The sequence below is a fragment of the Vidua macroura genome, chromosome 3 (genome assembly GCF_024509145.1).
Source record: "Vidua macroura isolate BioBank_ID:100142 chromosome 3, ASM2450914v1, whole genome shotgun sequence".
NCBI lineage: Eukaryota > Metazoa > Chordata > Aves > Passeriformes > Viduidae > Vidua > Vidua macroura.
Window position 1 is genome coordinate 51,354,375 of NC_071573.1, and position 23,067 is coordinate 51,377,441.

The 23,067-nt window shown below is 45.8% G+C and overlaps 1 protein-coding gene across 1 annotated transcript; it reads right to left on the reverse strand.

Moving 5' to 3' along the window:
- Positions 1–20,243: 20,243 nt before the first annotated feature.
- Positions 20,244–21,065, reverse strand: OLIG3 (oligodendrocyte transcription factor 3). Its single transcript, XM_053974292.1, has one exon. The coding sequence runs from the start codon at positions 21,063–21,065 to the stop codon at positions 20,244–20,246; it is 822 nt and encodes a 273-aa protein (XP_053830267.1).
- Between the last annotated feature and the right edge of the window lie 2,002 nt (positions 21,066–23,067).

The window sequence follows — 23,067 nt, forward strand, 5'->3', positions numbered from 1 at the left end:
GGAGCCTGAATCACGGTCCACAAATCTTTGGCGCCAACACCTTAGAAATACAGGGCTGCAGGAGAATCAGTGCATCAAGGCAAGTACATCTCCTGCTTAGAGTCTCCTAACTCATTGTCATATCAAGTGACACCTTGTCCTCATGAAGATGAGTGTTAATACTGGGCTATACTATGGGGTTATTTTGAGTTGTGTGTTTTAGCAACTCACTGAAACGTATGTTTGCTTTAAAATTAATCGAAAACATAAGACCTTGGTTTATTCCAGTCAAATACTTGGATAATAATAATGTCTATATTTGGAAAATTACTATGAAACAGAAGTTCTGAAAAGCACTTATATCACTTACATCCTAATCCAAGTTGTACTGTCTGGGTGGGCACTGCAAAGGAGAGTGCTACTTTTCTTTCTCAGTTCTCTTAAACTTTGTTATTGAGCTCTGTGTTTACTGAGGATGGTTTGCCTGCAGTTTTTCCCATAAAAATACTTGCAGAATGAAGTTGATGAGTTTCTAAACTTCCTTCAAGTTCCTATTCTACTGCTGCTCTCATCTTGTACAGATGAAAGCGGGGCAAGGTGCAATAAGTCTGTAGACAGGAAGTTATCTGTTCAATGACATTATGAGTCTGGACATACACATCAGGATTCAGTGGAAGAGATGTAAAATTTAAATCTCAGAGCTTCATTAGCCAGCATCCTATAACTAAACTGGTGAAAACAGAGGGTAACACATCTGCACATAATGGGACATATTCCATAGGTTTAACAATACCAGCTTTTGTTTGCTGTATACAATGCAAAACTTGGCTGAACATGTGTGAGCTGGTTAGAATATAACTGCACCAATAACATCAGCATCCTCATTTTTGTAACTGGTGTCATGACTAAAAATGACAAGCAGTTGGCATTTCTGATTCACATCTCCTCTACAAAGTGCCATTCTTTAAGAGGTCTGGTGCTGCTGTCAACCATATCCTTTAGGCTCTTCTATGTTTATTTTGTCTCAAAAAATCTTAAAGAAAATCTTGAAGAAAAATCTTGAAGAAAAAATCTTACATTTTTTAGTGGAAATATGACACTCATCTGCTGTCCTGGAAATATCTATACACTCTGGCTGGCAAATGCATTATACTGAGACTAATGGATTTTGAAGAGGTAAACTATCACTATTCTATGTTCTAGAGTACAAATTTTCACTCCAGTGTTTTTCAATACATTGAAAATTCAAATACCATTATTGCTTCACAAAGCTCCCCAAATGTGTCAGGTTCAAGGTGCAAGCACTGATACAAATTATTCCATCAAGTCTGAGGCAAAACATGAAAATGGAGTATTTTGCTGTTATCATCACCAATTGATGACTTTCAAGGAGTTTGGGACCAAATTTGCTACTTCTTTAGCAAGAAGTAGCAGACGTAGTTTGCTGGGAAATTCATGAGTTGCTAAGTTGCTTTTTCTATTTCCAAGAAACAGTGGTAACTCTGGGGGAACGCAGTCGTGGTTACTTAGCACAGCCAGAGCCTTTCACTGGTATGTCGCTGTCTCCGAAGCTTTGCCAAAAGGCTGAAGGATCCAGTAATGACCACCAAGTGTCTGACAGGCCTTGGCAAGTTCCCCTAATTAACTTGAGAGCCCTTGCAGAGCTTCTGTGCCTCATAGTAAGTCCAGTCAACATTTAAAGCCATGTTGCAAAGCAGATCTCCTCAGTCCCCAATGGAGTTCCCCTTAATCTCCTCAGCCCCACCGAGATCTTCAGCTGGAGAAACTCTGGCAAAAGGCAAATGCTGCAAGGGACGGCAAATCCTCAGAGGGACTCTTACAGGTATCTGAGGCAGATCAGGTCAAGTTAACAAGGTTTGCGAAGGCCCTGCGAGTACCTTGGGAAAAAGAAAAAAAAAAACAAAAAGGAAAAATACAAACTTTGGGTTCAGTTGTAGCAAACAGGAGTCCAAGATATGCTAATTAACACAGCTGCCATCAAGGATGTAATCTAATTTACATACTTGGTAGTGAGTAAATGCTTCCATATGGCACAGTACCAGCATTTTTCTTTGACAACTTTATCAAAAAGCCAATGGAATTTACATGCAAAAGAAAACTTTTTCCAGCTTGACTAAAGACAACAGACTCAGTAAAAATACTGAGAGAAATGCATAGGAAAAGGCTGATGTTAAGCAAGGTATTTATTAATTAGCAAGCTAAGAAACTATGTTTTAATTTTTTTCTAATGAAGCAGTAGGAAAACTCAGAAATGCTCTACAATGTTCCCCAATTAACTTGTTTCCTCATCTTCTTGTCCCAACCAAATCCATGAAATGGCCTTATGCTTGTTCATCCTGTACATCCACCACTGCCAACATGAGGCAGATGCTCAAATGCTCAGGTGCCCAAAATGAGCCAGATGCTCAGATGCTGTACTACTGGACTTCCTGATGCGTGTAAGCCCACAAATCCATCCCTGCCTTCAGAGTCCTGGACTAGCACATGATTCACTGTGTGTGGCAGAGGAGCTCCCCATGGTGCATGAGAGCATTGCAGACTGCCTCAACAGTCGTGTCATCTTCCTGGTGCAGGCCATCTCTCTTAATCAAATTGGTGACTTCCCAAACTCTGTGCATGCCTCGCATTCAGCTAGAGGAACCAACTTTCTTGACTGTGGCAGCTGGTTGTTGAAGATGGCCTCAGTGATGGGCCACACAATGGACCACATTGCTCTGAAGTGGCTTCTTTTTTTTTTTTTTTTGGACTAAATTGGACCTCTGGGTTGGAAGTGTTTGATCAATCACAGGCTGACCACTGAAGTGGCCACTGTGTTATCTCTGGGCATCAGAGGTCTTAGCCAAAGTCAACAATGTGGCTTAAGAGTGAAGATACCAATTCCCCTGAGCAGTTTTCCCTAAGCATGAATGCCTTTCACACTGAAGCAGAAAGTGGTGGTTTGGGAAGATATAAACTCACATGGCCACATGCATTCTCCAGCCTTTCAGAGAACTGTTGTTCTTTCCAAAGGGAAAGTAGAAAACATTAGTGGTATGTTCTGAAAACATCTACAAAGCAAATTCTGCTCCTGTGGACTTTCCCAAAAGGGAATGCACTCTGTTCGGAAGATGCTGGACTTGCTGGGATTTTCAACAGCCTTTTCTTTTGGGATCTTTGCCTGAAGCAGAGCTGCCTGAGAAATGGCTACTCAGTTTGTTGTATAAGGCCCTTCACTGTGGGCCTAAAAAAAAGAAACTCAAGATATTGGGCATGTTTGTCATTAAGTTACTCATAGTCTGTCTGTAAGTGGTCAAGGACATGACCTTCACACTCATATGCCCAGTACATGCAAAACACAGTAACATACCCGAGCAGACCAAAGTCAGGACTAAATGATCTAGCAGGTAGTAGTGTAAGCTGAGCTGAGTTTAAATGTACCCTTATAAGGAGCCATACAACCACTCTTAGCCAGATTCTATAAATTTTCCCAACTGAAATGTCACAGGAATATTCATACATGTGCTTAACCTTAGATATTTGTGTTGTCTTACTCAGACTTTGTGCTTGAACACATTGCTGGATGCAAGCCAGGGCACAAGGCCCCTACTGAGGATCAAGCTTGGTCTAGTCATCATTCTCCTTTTGCACTCATTCTGATCTGTCATGGAACAGATACTTCATAATTCTCACAGGGCACCTGAGTTAAAATCACACCACATTCTGCAGGTAGCCTTGCCTCATCAATGTTCCCTCCTAATTTTTCCCAGAAAAATATTTGTAGCCAAAGGAGAACAGAAACAAACTTATTCATAAATGAAAAAGCAAAATAAAAAATTAGTGTTGAAAATAAAATACTGCTATATCATTATAGATTTTAAGCAACAGGACCATTATTAGAGACTTTATTTTCAGCTTTCCTTGTAGATTCCGCATTCAATAGTCTTTAAAAAAGCTCTTTTGTTGAAATAGTTGAAATTTCATTTCAAGTATGATTCCAATTAAGCAAAATTTTTGTGGATCAAAATGTTCATTGGAAATCAATATTTGCACTTTCAACTATTGAATAACTTAGTACCTTTTATTTTTAACATTAGTTCAGTGAGAAAAATATGGAAGCTGAAGCAAAGCAATCCTGAATTTCTAGGAAATTTCACTTCAGATGGATCATTCTGATGTTTTCCAAAGTAGTCATAATTTCACTTTTGCAGGACTTAAATTTTTGTTTTATCTTTTTCTCACAGAGGATAGATACATTTAGGATGAAAAGGAATTCTACAATATTATACTTATTCTACAATCTATACTTTGTGAAAGGGAAATTCTGAAAATGGGCTTTGTTTAAAAATTTTCTAGCAGGTCAGAACTAGAGCAGAAAAATTACTGTCTGTAGTACTTGGTGCCAATACAACCTGCCTTTCTACTGACCAGTGCAGGAATTTTTTCTGCATAGGATTGATACATGCAATTCTTGACATATGTGAAAACTGGAGCACTGTGAATAAACCCTATCACCAGATCCCTGTGGCAGCAGTGCCATGCAGGAGTAACACACATCCCCTCTTCCAGATGCACCTGGAGGGGACCCCTGCCCTGGCTAAGGCAGGTGAGGCCAGTCAACTTTACCAGCCCAGATACCACCTGGAATTTTAAACAGAAGTTGCTCTGCATGCAGGCGGACCCTGACATAGCTGCAATGGAGAGCCTTCAGCTTTGGTCCATGGACTCATCTTTAAGACTTCTGTTGAAATAAAATACTTGGAGTTGTACCTGCAAGTGTTTAAAATGTGGATATGCACCAGTAAGGTAATGACTGCCACTACAAGTCACTGCAGTATTTCCAAAACTGTTTTCCAAATTCAGATGTATTTGGTCTCCATCACTATTGTCTCTCTTTCTCTCATGCCTCCCATTTCTGGCTGCTGGGACAAGGCAGCAGTCACAGCAGATGCCGGGCTGCCTGGCTGCCTTCTCCTCATGCATGTGTAGACAGCAGCAAACCTGGCTGGTGCACTGGGAGCTTTAGCCCATCAAAAGCTTTTTTCCTGCTACAGGGCAACTTCACCAAAGATCATCTTTTTCTAATTGCTAACACTGGTCAAGAGAAATCTAAACTGAGCTTAGGAAAGCTGGAAATGCCATGCAAAATCCTGACACCAGGAGAGGGCTGTGCTTGTATCCCCACCTTTCAGCAGAGGTCAATATTTGCTGTGGTAAAGGCAGCTTCTGCTCTGTAACCAGCACTTGCTGCCTCAAACCAGAGCTGAAAAAACATCATCTGAGCCAGCATGGCCCTTATTTCTTTCATATCCCCCTTGTCAACAGTTTGAAAATGAGATAGCTAATTTTGTGCCTGACAAGAAAGGACGGATCATTTTCTCAGATGCTGCTATCAGCAGAGTCAGTGCTGGTACACTCTCCGAGGGAGTCCCCAAACTACAGGTTACTGGCAGGCAGACAAACGCTCGCTGACAGCCATTTGTGACCAACTATGAAACACCATCTGCTGTAGTTGGAGGGAAGGAACATATCCAGCAAGTGATACCACTGTGAGAAATGATTTTGTGTGTTGACACACAGCAGTCTTTAGATAGCCCCAAAGAATAAGCCTACTTTGTTTTTCCAGATTTGTGGATGGGGGAAGAAACATTTTCTCTTTTGGGGGTCCTTGGGTGAGACTTCTTGGATCTATTTGCATTGGAGCCAGAAAAAGAAAGGGTTTGATATGTCTGTATTAACAGGTGTACTAAATACAACTGTGAACTGAGCCAAATGCATCTTTAGCAATGTCGTGTTGGGGGATGAAGCACTATCTGACAACTAAAACACCCGTTGGAGTGTGAATCTGCCACGGACTTGCTTGTGACATTGGGCAAGCCTCATCCCTTCTTTTAGGAATTGGCTCTCATTCTTGGGGAGCAGCAATAACACTTTTCTTCAAGTGAGTGTTGGAGGGCAAGATAGTGTTTGTTCAGCCCTTTGAAATCCCTGGAGAAAGGAGATAAGTAAATTTTATTAAACTTCAGAGAATGTTGCCTGGTTCAGAGGCTGTTAAGTGGACAAACACAAAGGCTTTACCTTCAGGATGTGGAGGGGGGGAAAAAGACACAACGAAACAAGACATTTTCAGACTTGTAAAGACATTCTTGAAAGTTTAAGTGGCTCAAGTGCACAAAAAATACCCACGTGTCCAAAATGCTGTCGAAAAGCAAAATACTTCCCTTAGTAACTAACTCAGGCAGCAGATCCCAAAAGTGTCAGGAGAAGGGATGCTCTACTCCTTCACAGGGGGAAGGAATCTTACTTGCTCATTAACGTAAATAAGGCATGCAGCCAAAGGCATATGCCAACTCTTGCCTCTATGGTCAGAGAACAAGGCTTTCATTTTTAAGAGTCTTAATAGTCCTATGTCTCATGATTAAGTAATGAGAGCTGGCATCCAAAGTATCTGAAGTTCAGCTGATCTTGCATTATCCTTCTAGGCCCTGGCAGACTATAAACCGAAATATTTTCAAGTAAAATCTGCAGAGGTAAAAATAAATAAAAGATACATCTTAAAACAGCTAATTAGTCTTAAAGCAGAGAAATAACAAATTATTATGGCAGATTATCACCTTATTTCTTTCAGTTTTCTTTGAATTACAGCAAAATTCTTAAAAACTGGTACATATATACATTATTTTGTATTTTTATATGTGGTTTTGTTTGTATACACACACACATAGTTACATGTATGTTTTTCATACCACTTCTTTCTGATCTGGCCTGCATGTCTGTGAAATTGCAATGATAGTGCTGTTTGTCATCAGAGACTTGCAAGGATTAAATACTGTTTTACTGTAGAAATTATTTCTGAAGGTTAATATAGGATGCCTGGATTCAATCTCTTTAAGCCCATGTATATATATATATATATATATATATATATATGGCACATTAAATCAGCTATGGGATGGCTTGATCCAGACCCTGTTGAAGCTGGAAACGTGCTGTGTGCAGTGTCACCCAGACTGGAGCAGAAGGGTCTGGATTTCCCTCTGGCTTGGGACTGGACCCAGAGGTGGCCTGTGGAAGCCCAAACCCTGCACATCCCCAAGGAAGATAGGAACAGGGAGCACAAGGGAGGTTTAGCAGGGTCAGTAGAGGGGAGGCAAACCCACCTCCAGGGTCCAGCAGGCAAGGAGATGGGAGCACTGCCAGCCAGCTACAGGGAATGGAGAGAGAAAGTGGGATAGACGAGGGCTTTCAGGAAACCTTATTTATGATTTAAATATGCTGTCACTTGTGCCCCTGCGATATGAAAACCAAATCTAAACATTTGTCTGTAGAATCAGGTGATGACTGGCCCTCTACTGTCTCAAGGGGGACAGGAAAATGGTCCATGCACCTGCCACCTAATTCAGTTTAAAACCTGACACATTTACCAAGAGTGGGCTGGCATAATGAACTTCATTCATGCTGTCAGTGGAGTCAATAACTTATCCCCAACTGCTTTTGTCTCCCTGGCGGCAGTGCCTCTGATCGGGCTGAGGTACTTATTCAAGTAAAATTTATTTTCAATTGCAGGCCATAATACTACTGGCACAAGCCTTGCTTTGACAGAAGCTTTTGCTCAAGGCTAAACTATTGTTAAAGTTTGTGCCCATTGTCCGGGGTCTTTGATCTGTCAAAGCTGCTTAACAAGCTGGTTAAAAACTGTTTCAGATAACAGGTGTGTCCTTTGAGGATGCAGGGCCATTTTTCAACTTCTTTAAAAGACTAGTCTAGTAGCTGACTAAAATTTACATGCTGGTTGGTGGTGATATATGTAAAGCACTTTTAAAGCAAGAAATTCGATTTAGGGGTTTATTTCCCCGAACTTCCTTCTGGTTTGTTGTTGGTTTTGTTCTGTTTTGCTTTGTGGTTTAGGGTTCTGGGTTTTTTTTCTGAGGCAGTAAAAAGATTTACAAGGTGTTTCTCTGCGGCTTTGGAAGTATTTAGCAGAAAAAATTACTGAGGTGCTAAATCTACCTGTGGCACTTACAATGGCACGCAGTCACAGTAAAGTCATGTTTGAAGCAGCAAGCACCAGTGAACAGAGCTAGGAGAAAGTGTATGATGGAGAGGAGCAAAAGCGGGGTCACATGGGGCAGGCTTTGCTGGGGTAGGCTCACAGGGGAGACACACTTCCCCTCCAAGCCAAAGCCTGCTGCAGTGTAACTGTGCTGCTCCAGCCCACCCCTGCCCCTCAGCTCAGTTGGCTACCAGCTCTGAGAGCCTGCAGCATGGTTAGCACCTACAAGATCTGCTCTTGCTACATAGAAACCTCAATTTCTGGGAGAAGATCCCAATCGTATCTTGGGTCCCCACTGTATAAGCCCAGCCACTCATGCATGGCCAATGGCCTGAAAAAATTTCCTTTGAATGGTCCATATGTCAGCTATATTCTTCAGGATGTGCGAAAAATGGTTCCTCCCCTTCACATATGTTTTTAAATACTTCTGAGGTCCTGAGGGATTTAACCAGTTTTAACCCAACCTAGTTGGTTTTGTTTTTTGGGAAAAAAAAAATCAAAAAACATGTCCACAGTAATTCTGAAATGCATGGAGGTGGCCTAAAAGTTTAGGGAGAAGGGGGAAGGGAAACTCACTCTATGTGCACTGTGTGTGTTAGGGAGGTTGTGGGAAGAAGGGAGAATGAGCATCTTCAGGGGTCATTTCCCCCCCCATCTTTGGATCAATACCATGTAATTCTGGAGCTGCTGCTACTGGGATTTTGGTCCAGACCAGGAATTTCTGTGCCTTTCCAAGTTCCACTTGAACACATCACCTTAGCAACCAATCAGTCATAACTCCCAAATCTGTGTGTATCTGCAAGGCCAAGGAGTGAACTGAGGTCAGCACTGCCATTAGAGGTGTCTTGTACACCCCCAGCCTGCTGACCGCAGGCTGCCACACAGCTACCCCAACTTCTCCACAGAAGTACAGAGGGTGCAGAGCCCTGGGAGGCTCACTTGCAGCTCTGGCCAGACAGCTCTGGTTGTACAGTATATAGAGCATCTCTTTACAGGCAGTCCCTGCAGTCTCCAATGCTGGTGGGCTGCAGGATTTCCACAGGGGAGAGCTGAGAAGGGGAGGGGCAGACAGCATCCCCACAGGCAGCTCCATAGCGAGGAGCAGATCATGAATAAAATGAGGTGTTTAGGAAACACCTGCCTATCTTTGACCTGCAGGAAATAAGCACCTTCAGCAAGTGAGTTCAAGGTCATCTTCAACAGAAAAAAAAAGAGCTGAAAGCTCCCCATATACAGCAGGAAAGCTCTGAGACATTCTCCTCCTTCCCCTGAGCTGCATCCAGCAGCTCCCCTTGCTGGAGAAGCTTACACACCTTGAGAGACAAGCACAACAAAATGAAATAACTTTGCTGAAAAAGTGAGCCTGCTTCCTAGGCACTTTTTCTTAAACAATTCCATCTGTACCAAAAATCTGTTGTCAGCTTGCTAGTTCAAGGAAGCTGGTGAAGAAAACAAGCACTTTGTCAAATGCAGCAGTTTTATGAACATCCCTAAAATGAATTGAGAATAAGTAAAAAAGCAAAGCTTTTCAAATACCACTCAGCTATGCTCACCATTGGGATCATCACAACTGTTCAAAGATTACTTTGGCTTGTGTCTGTGCCATCAACTGGCTTCAGAGATATGTTTAGAGCAATTAATTTTCAGTATTCAAATGTGGCCAGAAAGATGTGAGATGGAGGACAAATTCCTGTTGCAAGGCTGCCTCGAAGCAAAGCTGCCCATGACTTTACTGGATGAAGCACCAGCTTTATCAGCTGCTATGTCAGCCACAAAATGTTTTCAACACTCTAGTGACCAAGTCAGTGTCTGTGGGCAGGTTAAAGGCCTCAGTGAGGTAAAGAACTGTTATTGACTGAACACAATAAGGAGTTTTCACTTTCTCCATAATCTAGATTAAAACATTTTCTTCTCTGTGAAGAAGGATGTAGAGAAATCTACTAGTCTCACTTTTTCTCTGCATTTTTCTGAGGTAAATTATTAAGCATAATTGGACTTAAAAGCTGAATTTCCCTTGCTTGTTACAATCAGAGGGGTATCTTCAATGCTGTGTTGAAGCATAGAATAAGGTCCTGTTGTGATCTCTTTAGTGGGAAGAGTATCACAGTTGTGAACAAGGGAAATTGAATAATAGCAAACACTTATGGGGCAAATGTGAAAATTATATAAGGTAGCCGAAGGATTCCAAACCACTTTAACATTACAACCTTCTTAATATTACCATATAATTGTGATTTGCAAAGTAAAATGAGAAGATGCTGTAAACTGGCAAGTGTCCAGTGAGACCACCAGACTATTACAGGAGGGTATCTGTAGCTATTATTTGTCACTAGCTGTTATTTATATTGCACATGATTCAACAGATGGCCAGGCAGATGCAATGGCAAGGTGAGACAACCACAGCAGTGAAGGCTGGAATAGAAGATGCTGCAGCTGGAGGAAGAGGGCTGCCCATGGAGAGAGATGGATGGAGCTGGTGGTCGGGTGAGGGGATGAGCAGGAGATGTTCAAGCAACTGAACCTGACAGTGTCAAAGAAAGGGTCATCTGCTGACTGTGGGGCCCTGCAAGGTGTGGGACATGCTGGGGTCTTCATGGGGGCAGGCCAGGTAAAGGAGCCTGACCCAATATGACCAAGAGAGAAGGAACTGAAATACTGATACTGCATTTACAGGAGAGCTGTCCTTCTGCTGTATTGCTGAGTTAACAATAACAGAGTTGACCCCAGAGATCTAGGGGTTAAAAAATCCACATGGGCAGAAGTGAAGAAGCAATCAGTGCTGATCTGGTTTGGGATATTTAGTTAGTGCTGGCTTTGTCAGTAGGCAGGATTTGGGACAGAAACCTTGGACACAAAGACACCGTCAGAAAGTGCTGTGACTCAAAAGCATGGATGGAGTACTGCCAAACTGATGAAATGCATCAGTAGGAAGAAAAACTCATTGCAACATTTTAGGAAACACAATAAAAAATAGAAAAGTAAAGTTTCCTCTTTGGATTATAGCTTTGTATTGATTAGTGGAAATGTGCTGAAACAAGTGAAGGATGGGGAACTGCATACAGCTTGCCTGGTCTAAGCAGGTGGAAAGAAGATGAGTCCCAGGGGAAACCCCTAAGCCTCTTATTCAGCCTGTGCCTGGAACCACTTCTCCCACAAGGTATGTGATTCCTACATAGCAGAAAGCCAAAGCTCTCTGCTTTCCCCAGCTGCTTACAAATTTGGGAGTGGATTCATTTTTCTTGGTGGAGATTTGATGATAGACAAGGATGGACTGTCTCTGGACATATGAAGAATTCTGATACTGAGGGCTATTTTATGTCTATGTGTCTGATTTACGAACTGAAAAAGTGACTGTCATGGGCATCTTTTGCCCCATGTTGATGTGAAAGTCAGAAGAGGGGAAGGATTTCTTGCACATGGCACAAAAGTAAAAATAGGCATTCTTTACAGTTTCATAGTTCAGTAAACCAATCATGCACAACTGGGAAAAGCTAAACAGAGAAAGCCAAAAAAGTAATGGAAACAAATCAAATACTGGGGACCTTGATCAGATAATAATTCTGATAAATATCTCACTTCACAAAGAAAATGTATTCTCCTGGTAATATGGAGAGAAAGGGATGACAACAAGGGCAAAAGCTTTCTGTAAGGGAAAAAGACTGAGACTACAACTATACAAAACATCCTGTGACCATTACCTATCTCTGAAGCCAACTGGCACAGACTGGCTTGTGTCCACATTATTAAATTCTTGCTTTCCAGGCAGTGTGGCTGAACACAAATTGCCTGCTGGGATTGGCCTTTGGCCTATGCTATCCCCAAACCATATCTGGGAAATGTTCAGGAGAGTGCTAGCTGCCTGGAGCCAAAACATGCCAGGAACTGTTGTAACAATTTGACTCTATAAATAATTGAGTTACAGTGCCTGAAAACATTATGTAGCACTGGTTAATTTACTAGAAGAGATGAAGTCCATGATTCTAGCTTGGAATGGAAATCTTGGACATCTTACAGAATCCTGAGAATGGAAAACCCTAGAGCACCCATCAGACACAAGAGAGTGCTGATGTGAGGGAGGCAGGCATCCACAGCTGCACTTAAATAAGAAAAAGCTCATATCCTGGCACAAGTAATGGAAGTATGAAGTAGTGGGATGAACATCTACACCTCTGGAAAGGGCAAATGGACCATGCTGGAGTGACTAGGGAAAAGCAAACCAGGAAGATCCCGAAGCTTTGAAAACACTGTGCTCAAGTGCTTTTGCAGAGCATACCTTGTCCTGCTTCAAAATTGAACACAACTAAACCTCCCAAAGATACTCAGTGAGAAAGAAAAAGGGGTACATGCACCCCTAACAGATATGGTCTCAAGGCCACAAGAAGCAGGTGGCCCAGAGGGCTAGTATGGGCTGGAAACACCCTCCAAAGCACATGGAGCCTGTTGGACCTGACCATGCCTGAAGGTTGGCTGGGTTATGGGCACCTCAGGAGACCAAGGTCCCAGCAATCATTTAGAGAAATGCACTGAGAGAAGGGTAGGCAGGGCAGGCAGCACACAGCAGGCTCACAAGAAGTCTGCAGACCGCTCCTGCAGGGCAGCAGGGACTCAGCCAGACCCACCCATAGGCACAGAACAGCTGCCCCACAGTAACTGCTCTCCTAATTCCCTGCAAAGCCAGCATGGATGTGTTGGGACTTCAGTGACAAAGGCCTGGAAACTACTGCATCCACCTCCCGTGGAAATGAAACCTTCAGACCCTTCTACTTTAGGTCCTTTGCCAGTTTATGAGATTCAGAGATGTTCAGACACTGGTGACAAGCTAGGCCTTTGCATGGAAGTGTGCACAAGGTTTCCATGGTTTCTGGCCCTGGCAGGTCTGTGTCAGAGATATTTGTAAGTATCAAATGTAAGTATCAGCACTTACAAGGAGTGGTGTCCAAACTCAATTCTCATTGTGCTCAAGCAAACCATAATGCCACCCATGATCACCACTGTTGTGATTAATTTTTGTCACTGTCACTTGCAGTTTTAAGAGGCAAGCCTAGTGCTGAAACTGGGGATAGAAGCTCTCCCAGTAAATGTTTTAAGCTGCCTTTCTCCTAGTGCCTGAAAATTCATTTTCTGTGTGAAGATCTGACAGCACAGGACATAAAATCCACCATGGACAATTCCCCTGCAAAGCATGAGGTAGGGCAGCACAAGGGACAAACTGCATGTTTACTTGTCTACTTCCTGTATGGCACTTGACAGGTCTTTGTTTGTCAACGAACATAAAAAAGTCAGGAAAAAGGATGTTTCATGTGGTCATGTTATTGTTCCTCCTCTGACCCCATGGATGAGGGCTTGAAACTCCCTCAGGTTGAAACTCCCCCAGATTTTGTAAAATAAGTTTTTATTAGTTGTGAAACATTTATCTGCTTTAAAAAAAAATACAAATTAAATCTCATGGTTTTTCAGAGAGACACCTAACAATTTACAGCTGAATCACAGCAAAATAGCACCTGGTGTGTGATAGTCAGAGCCACTGGGTAGAAAGCAATCAAAAGAAAAGTAAAATTAATTAAAAAGAACACACACACACACGAGAAAAGCCCACAAAGAGTAATTATTCAGAAAAGTAATTTAGCATTTCCAAAAACACAATCCACTTTTTATAACACACACATCAACTTCATTTCATGAATAATTTCTAAATATTTACTCTGGTGGTGTGACTAAGGCAATGTTGCACCCTCGTGTACATCTGTGACATGGGAGAGGGTTTTCTGCAGGTGATAAATGCATTCAGAGACCATAGTTCCATTCGTCTCCTGTTTTGTGGGGACTCTGTTATCTCTAGCTTAAAAATGTAGTCTTATCTGCTTTTATTATCTTAAAAGGCATCAGGACCAGGCCCTGTGCAAATCTCTTGGTTTTCAAGGGATCCATTAGTTTGTAAGTTGTGGGTCTCCACAAATCATCTTCACTCTAAACACTAAATTACTGCATTATTTGTAGTTTTTCTCTTGCTCATCTGGCAGCCCCTGATGCTGCTCTGCCAGGTATCTTTCAAGATGTACGTGTCAACAGCCACAACACTTTGGGAAAAAGCAAACAAACATAAAAATGATTAAATTAAATCATTAAAAAAATTAAATTAAATATAGATCTACAGTTTTTTGTTTGTTTGTTTGTTTGTTTGTTTTTTACCAAGGCTATATAGAACCCTATTGTGAACCTACCACAGGTTCAGAGACTTGGGGGATCTAGGCATAGATTTTGGTCACATGGCCTCAACTGATGATATTAATTTTTAAGAAGTTTTGCCCATCAGCCAAACTTACTCTTCTGCAGTTGCACTGTGCTTATCTATGTGCCTACTTCAATGTAATATCAAGCAAAAAGTGTTTCCACTTCAGAAGAAAGAAATTAAAGGCATGAGAAAGAAGGTTTGTTGGGGTAAGCAAGCTACAGGCACTTCCATTCACCCTTCTGGTGTCTTCAGTTCAGTGTCTCCAACTCAGCAGGTTTGGATTGCTGAGCAGTTGTTGGATGGGAGCACAGATATGGATATAGCTCCATCAAAAACTGTATCATCTCCCTGATGTGATGTTAGATTGGCAATTCCTTTTTGTTTTATTCATTTGACCCTAGAACTTTTTATAGTGTTAATCAAACTGATTATTTGAAAAAAAATAGAGAGCATAAAATTATTAAAAATTAAACAACAATTAAGTTTCTTTGTTTAAAAAGTGGTTAAGAACTGAAGGAAGATCCTTCTCTAAAATTTGGGGTGGTTTTCTTTTGTTTTTTTCTCTTTGGTTAAAGTGTAGCTTTTTAGTCAAAGATTCCAATATGCAGATTTTTTTTTTTTTTAAGACCATTTTGTTCTTACTCTGTTTCCCTATGCATAATACATTAAGGTGGGACTTAGGGACATGATTTAGTGTTGAACTTGGCACTATTAGAATTATGATTGGACTCTGGCCTTAAAGGTCTTTTACAACTTATTTTTCCTACGATTCTATGATTGCAAGGTTCAATTCAGTCACTTAAAGATAGGTATTTACTGCCTCTGAGATGTCCTAGGATGTCTCACCTGACCTGTCCTGCTGGTCCAGTAAAATATGAATGTTCAGCAGGTTCTGGGTCAATTTTAGTGTGAATGCCTCAAGGTATCTATAATACACTGAAAGCAAAGCAACAAACTCAAATCCTTCAATTTCACAGAACTTCGGTGAAAAATGTCTGTTTACATTTTAGTATTTATCTTCTACTTAGCTATTAGTTGTCTGCTTCTGTTTCAGACCAGAGAAGAGGGTTTTGTGCCCCCGAAGTACCCATTTCCGCCTCTTAATCTTGCCCTTTTGTTTTCCCTGGCAGCAGCATGATGTCATCTTGTGACAGCACTTTCCAGCTCAAATCCACGCCTGCCTGCTTCTGCAGGAGGGAAAGTGGGGTTTCAGAGAACAGAAAATACAAAATTAAAAAAGTTAGACAGGAGCAAGTAGGAAAATAGAAAATAAAGTAGGAACGAGGCAGAGCAAGACACAAGCATTTTAAGAGACACACATCCTTAATAAACTCCTCATTAAACTCCCAAGTTTTGCTTGGAGAGTAGGGGCCCAGTCAGGGCAGCTGGGCAGGCAGATGAGGTCCAGACCAGAGGAAAGGGGTAGCAACCTGTTAAAAAAAATTATTCTTTTTTTCCCCCCATCTGTGACTGCAAAGAAAAACAATTTGCTCATTTGGTAATAACTGATGGGAGGATGAATTACTGAGCAAGGCCACCAGCCTAGTGTTTATCTCCTCACCAATAAATCTCTAAACTGAAGCAATGAAGCTAAATACTGCTGCTATTTCTGCATTTTATTTCCATATTAATCAAAACACAAGCCCACCCACACCTCTTCCCTGCCCCCATGTAGCTGAAGAAGAGGCGTGAGGGAACTGTCTGGGTTGGACTTGTCAGGTGGGGCGTCTGGTAGGATGGGAGAGTGGGGAGAAAAGAAACCCCACAATTTAGAGTTGAATACCAGCGCCTGGCGTTTTGGCTTCAGATCTGTGGCAGAGGCAGCGGGGTCCTCCCCCCATGGGAACTGGGAAGCACTGGGAAGGGAGGGGTTGTTGCTTTCCTGTGAGACAAGGAACAGCACCTGCCTTCTCCACAGCACAGCTGTGCCAGGACCCAGTGGTCAGCAAGGGGATGCACAAGTGAAAACCAGCGGTGTCCATCCACCTCTGATTTAGATTTAGATTTAGAGTGTACACATAAATGTATTTTATAAATGTGCACACAGATATTATTTGTTTTTGTGCTGGGAACCAAAGGAATTTCCTGAGAACACCAAGCTCCCCTCATCTATCCCAAAAACTGGCTAAGTCAAGCTGTGCTGTGTGATAGGAAACCACGCTGTGCCCCATCCCCACAGCTCCCTCAGCGGGCAGGGACAAGCCCAGAGGGTGGACGCTGCCAGGTTCTGCCACCATCAGATCTTTCTTTCCTTTCCTATTTCTATCCCTCAGCCACCTTCCCCTCTCCCTTTCTGAAAAATTTCTGTTTTATTTATTTCTCATGTGTGTTTGTGAAGGGAAACCCTCCCAAAGAAAACACACAGTTCCCCCTTCTGTCCCCATGGGCAGGTCTCTAAAGTTGTTCAGTTCTTTTTCAAGGGAAGGGAAGGGAAGGGAAGGGAAGGGAAGGGAAGGGAAGGGAAGGGAAGGGAAGGGAAGGGAAGGGAAGGGAAGGGAAGGGAAGGGAAGGGAAGGGAAGGGAAGGGAAGGGAAGGGAAGGGAAGGGAAGGGAAGGGAAGGGAAGGGAAGGGAAGGGAAGGGAAGGAAGGGAAGGGAAGGGAAGGGAAGGAAGGGAAGGGAAGGGAAGGGAAGGGAAGGGAAGGGAAGGAAGGGAAGGGAAGGGAAGGGAAGGGGAAGGGAAGGGAAGGGAAGGGAAGGGAATGTGGGCCAGAACCTGGAATAGGACCAAAGGGGCAGAGCGATGGAGATGCTTCGGGGCAAGGCAGCACTGCTGGGATGGCAGCGGGTCCAAGAACCCGACTGCCGACTCCTGCACGAAGGGGTGACTTCGTTCTCCTCTCGGCTGCCATTTACAGCCCAGCCCCGTCCAAAGCTACCCCGCTTGCCCCCTCCGAGGGGAGGGATGCAGGACCGGGAAAGATGCAGAGTCGGGGAGGATGGGGGTGCGGATGGAGCCGTGGCTTTGAGCCGTGTCAGCCCCGCATGGAAGGTGTGTCGGGTGGGCTGAGGAGCGGCCGGCAGCCCCGCGTCCGGGCCGGCGCTGCGCAGCCCGCTCCCCGCGGCTCCCCGCTGTTCCGCCGCGTTTCCCCCGCTCCCGTTTGCCCGCTGCTCGCTTTTCCTCCGCCGGCAGGGCCGCGGTCTGCCGCTGCCAGCAGCGGAGAAGAGGAAGGAGTGTGTATGAGAGTGCTTTGGCTGTCGAGGCCGAGCAGGGGCTCCAGCCGAGACTCTCCTCGAGACGGCGGGGGCGGGTCCGCGCCTTGCACAGAACCCCAAGCACAGCTCCGATGGCACCTGGGGGTCAGCGCACCGGGCCCTTCCTCGACGACAGTGCACCTCACTGGTGCACCCCATGTTCACCTCCCGGTCGTGAGCCTCCTCCCTGGGCAGGGAAGGAAGGAAAGGAAGGAAAGGAAGGAAAGGAAGGAAAGGAAGGAAAGGAAGGAAAGGAAGGAAAGGAAGGAAAGGAAGGAAAGGAAGGAAAGGAAGGAAAGGAAGGAAAGGAAGGAAAGGAAGGAAAGGAAGGAAAGGAAGGAAAGGAAGGAAGGAAGGAAGGAAGGAAGGAAGGAAGGAAGGAAGGAAGGAAGGAAGGAAGGAAGGAAGGAAGGAAGGAAGGAAGGAAGGAAGGAAGGAAGGAAGGGAGGGAGGAAGGGAGGAAGGGAGGGAGGAAGGGAGGGAGGGAGGAAGGGAGGGAGGAAGGGAGGGAGGAAGGGAGGGAGGAAGGGAGGGAGGAAGGGAGGGAGGAAGGAAACTGCAGCATCTCTTGATCATCTTGCTGAATTACTGTAAGGATTTACCTCAGGCAGGAAGTGGCTTTTTTACGTGATTTTTTAGTTTGTGTTTTCAAGGTAAATACACGTTATTTTAATTTTCAAATGTTTGTGTATGCGTGCTTATGTCTTAACGCTGACTTGGATGCTGCAGTATTGCACGGGCACGGATCGCCCACAGATGCCTTTCTGAAAGTTGTTTGGCATTTCGGTTTAAATGCCCCATCCATAACCTCCATTGGGGTTTAAATGCTCCATCCATCCTTCCTCTGTCACTGCTCAGCTTACGACTCAGGGGGAGTCGCCTTCTCCTGTTTCTTCAGGTCCCTCCTAGCCGTCCCCTTTCGCGTGAGGCAGGGGGCCGGGGCTGGTCGCGGGGGGCAGGACCGCGCTCTCGTGTGCCGAGCCGCAGGGCGCTGGGAGCCGCCGGCCGCGCTCATCTCCGCCGAGAACCGCCTCCCGGCGGGGCAGAACTGCCTTTCCCAACTCTGTCCATCCTACCATTTCCCTCCCGAAAAGAAATTTATGAAAACTGGTTCTCAAACGAAAAAAAAAGTTATTGCCCATAAACTCCCCAGCGCTGCCCGCGGCCCGTCCTCCCGCGCCCGTCTCTGGCTGCAGGACTGGCCATGGGCCACCCCAATTCCTGATGACTCCCAGCCCGCTGGAAGCTGCCGGGACTCGGCAGCTCGCACACACCTGAGGACTTCGGCTTCGTGGCTGCTTCCGAGGCAGGGCACACGGAGCTGTGCCAGCCTCCTCCAGATGGGCCCGGGAAGTCCTGGCGAGACCCAAAGCCATCAAATACGGCGCCTTTTCTCAGCTTCCAGACTCGGACAAGGTGAAACAGGCAGCTTGGAATTAATTTTTTACTTTATTTGGAAATCTCATCCAGAAACACTGGTCAATAATAAATATATCGATAGTTATTATCAAGAATATATAAAAAATAAAGACATGGTGGTGTCTTTGAGGCCCCAACCGAAAACAAACAAACGAACGAAATTAAGTATAACATTATTTCAAACAATGTCCCAGGAAAACACATCGAAAAGGAAATAAACAGCAACAAACCTTCTGATTTAGATATACAAATCACCGACCTGGCAAGAGCTGACCCCGCATGCAAAGCCAAACCATAACGAAAAAAAAAAAAATTAAATAAAACAAAAACAAACAAAACAACAACAATGAAACCAGCAAACACTAATAAACCCAGAGCCAGCAACAGAAATTTGTACCCCAGACAGCTAAATCAACACACTTCACCGAGAGCAGGAGATGGGAGATTTGGCAAAACAGATCTGCTGGAGGGTTGTGCTGTGTTTTGCACTATTTTCCTCGTTTTTGTTTTATTTCTTTTTCTTTTTTCTTCACAGAGGGAAAAAGAAAAAAACACCAAAAAAAACCCCCCAATAAAACCCCAAAAAAACCCCGCATCATAACCAAATCTGTAAAAACAAAACAAACAAAACAAACAAAACAAAAAAAACAAAACAAACAAAACAAAACAAAACAAAAAACAACAAAAAACACCAAACCACAAAAACCCCAAACCATAAACCACTCTCGAAAACTTCAGTGAATTCCCTCGGAAGTCCCTGTTGCCAGGGGAGCCGCCTGTGGCCGGTCCCCACGGGTAACAAGCTGGGGCGGAAAGCATGCACGCACTCTCTGGTCTACCTAGGGCCGCTGCTGCGCTTCCACAGCCAGGTTGAGAACGGGAAATTTCGGAGGTGTCGCCGTTCGAAGGGAAAGAAAGAAAAAGCCCAGAGAAAAAAGAAGGGAAAAAAGCTCCAAACCGATTTCATCGTCTCTTGGTAGCTGCGAACACTACAATGACAACCATGTCTTTTTTTTTTTTTTCCTTTTACATACATTTTAAGGAATCATTTACATTTGATTACCATCAGCGGTATTATTATTATTATTATCATTATTATCATTATTATTATTATCATCATCATTCTTTTTACAACAGGGACTTTTTTTCCAGTTTAGTATAATAAGAAAACATCGCCCGAGGAGCCGGGTGGAACATTACCTTTGCAAGGTCCTTACTACACTAATCCCGTGTTACAGGGGGCTTGGCGGGCGGGGGCAGCGGGGGCAGGTCCGTCGGCGGCCCGGGGGGGGATCGGCCGCAGCCCCCTCTCCGTCGCTGGGAGAGCCGGCTCCGGCGCTGCCCCAGCGGCCGGGGGAGCCTCGCCGAGTCACTTCAGGAGGTCCTTGGTCTCCCCCGAGATCCTGGCCATGTTGGAGGCGGTGAGGGCCGAGAGGTGGGGCGGGGGAGGCATCTGGCAGATGGTGCAGGGGCACGGCAAGCCAGCCCAGTGTTGGAAGCCGCTGCCGAGCTGCAGGGCGGGGGGTGTCGAGGGGGTCTTGAGCAGGGAGTGTGGGGGCCGGATGGTGCCGATGGCCGGCAGGGAGGCGGAGAGGGAGGAGGAGGTGTTGGCGGAGGACAAGGCACTGCCGAGGATGGGATGCACCTGGTGCACAGTGCCGGCGGCGTGGGGCGGGTGCCCGGCGGAGTGTCCCACCGTGCCGCAGTGAAAGGCCGAGTGGTGTCCCCCGTAGATTTCCCCAACTAGCCTCTTCATCTCCTCCAGGGAGCTGGTGAGCATCAGGATATAGTTTCTGGCTAGCAGGAGGGTGGCGATTTTGGAGAGTTTTCTCACAGAAGGTCCATGAGCGTAGGGCATCACCTCCCGCAGTCCGTCCATAGCGAGGTTGAGGTCGTGCATCCTCTTACGCTCCCGGCCGTTGATCTTCAGTCGCAGCTGCTGCAGGTCCTGCTCCGAAAGCTGCTTCTTGATTTTATACTTGCTGCCTTCCCCTCCAGTCTTGGAACCGTTCCTGGTGAGGCCTTCCCCAGACATCTTCTGCACCAGATCATTCTGAGTGGAGGACACTGAGTTGAGCCGGCTGTCTTGGTGGTGATGATGGTGGTGGTGGTGGTGATGGTCTCTCAGGTACATCTCATCCATGTCTGGCGAGGAAGCTCTGCTGGAGACAGAGCTGGAGTCAGAATTCATTGTATTCAGGCTTCTGAGCAAGAAACTCTTCCCTGCTCTGGACGTGGCGGAACAAGACAATTCTTCTTCAAAAAGCAACAAAAACAAAACGGAAAGGAAATAAACGGACGGCAGGGTCTGCCAGCGAAGGGCTGGAAATGTTGGAGGAAGAGGAAAAAAGCCCCTCAGCCGTCTCTCTCTCCAATGTCTCCTCTCTCTTTCCTCACCCGGTTACTCAGCCTGTTTACAGGATGGCTACTTAGTGTATGCTTGGACTAACCTCAGCTTGAAAAAGAGGGGCTTTTATAGAGCTGCAGCAGAGAGCAGAGACAAAAGGAGCCCTCCTATGTATAATGGTCTAGTTAGGATGACGTGCCATTATTCAGGGCGGTGCGCTTTGACTGTCCCATTTAGCAAGGACCCCTATTCATATTCATTGTGGTGCCACCCGGGACACCTCAGCCACGGACCATCAGGAGTCAAGGAGACACAAAACCCCTCTGATTGACACCGCACACTCATCGTTCCGTGTGTGCGCCTTCTCCTCCCCCTGCCTCCTCATTTCCAATATAAAACCTCATCCCGTCTACAGTAGGGAGGCAGGGGGCTGCGAGGGGCTGCGTGCCTGAGAGGGGCCGGCCAGCAAACCCCGGTCGCGGGCGGCAGCGGGCAGAAGCCGCCCGGGGAAGTCCCTCCGCCAGGGCGGGAGGGGTTGGGGAACGTCGGTCACCCCCGTCCTACAGCATGCCCAGCTCCACGCTTTGTTTGCCTTGCCCTCCCTCTTTCCCTGTCCCCCCGGGCCGGGCCGTGTGGTGTGGCACCGGCTGGCCCTCGCTTGGGAGGGCTGACTGCAACTGCCTCGTACCTGGGTAGCCGCTTTGTTTAAATGAACGATGAGGACTCGGGCATCAGCCGCGGGAAGGTCCGGGCTCCCTCCCTCCCGCCTCCCCCCGGGCCAGTGACTCCCTTTAAATAAACGGGAAAAGCGGCAGACCGGACTGCTTGGCGGCGGGAGGGGTGGCCGGCAGCCCCTGGGGCTCCGCTGACCTCGGGCTCCGGCGGGGGGGCGGCGCGGCGGGGCGGGCGGCCGGAGCCGCCGTCGGTGGGACCGAGAGGGCCGGGCTGGACGCAGGCGGGAAGGGAGGCGGCTCGGGGGGCAGTTCTGCAAACATCCCCAGGCGTTCGCGCCAGTAAGTAGATGAGTCCCGGGCACCGGCCGCAGCCGGCGGCGGCGCGGGGAAGGGAGGAGGGTGCATGGGGCCGAGCTGATGGGGGCTCGGCCGGGCAAGGCGGGCGGGGCACCCGGAGCGGGTGTCACCACCTCAGCTCTCGGCCGAGCTCCGTGTCTGCCTCTGCCCCGGCTGCGGACTGAACCGGCGTGGCCGCCTGCGAGGTGTCTCGGGATGGGGAGGTGAGAATTCACCCGCGGGGACGGCGGTGGGAGCAGCCTTCGTGCCCGGGGAAGGGCGTGTGGTCGTCCACCGGATCCTCCCAGCCCCGGCGGTGCGTACTCGATGAGTGCGGATCTGTCAGACAGGACATGACGGGAGCCACCCGCACTACCCGTGGAACTCTCGGAGCTGGCCCTGGTGTCCCCCTCTCCCCGGGGAAACTGACAGGCTGAGTGTCCACTTTCCAAAAGGTGCTTAGGGGCCGGTGGAAATCTTGGCAGGAATTCGTTCCTTCAAAGTGTCCATGCCCGAGGAAGGCGAAGAGTCAGAAAAAGAGGGATATTTTCGTCCGACTGAGTTTAACTGTGGTTAATCTGCTGAGCAAAATTAAAGCCTTCTGATTCTAGCACTGTCAGTAAATCCTGCGGTGAGAAGGAAAAGAAAAGAAAAGAAAAGAAAAGAAAAGAAAAGAAAAGAAAAGAAAAGAAAAGAAAAGAAAAGAAAAGAAAAGAAAAGAAAAGAAAAGAAAAGAAAAGAAAAGAAAAGAAAAGAAAAGAAAAGAAAAGAAAAGAAAAGAAAAGAAAAGAAAAGAAAAGAAAAGAAAAGAAAAGAAAAATATAGTTTAGGAGAAT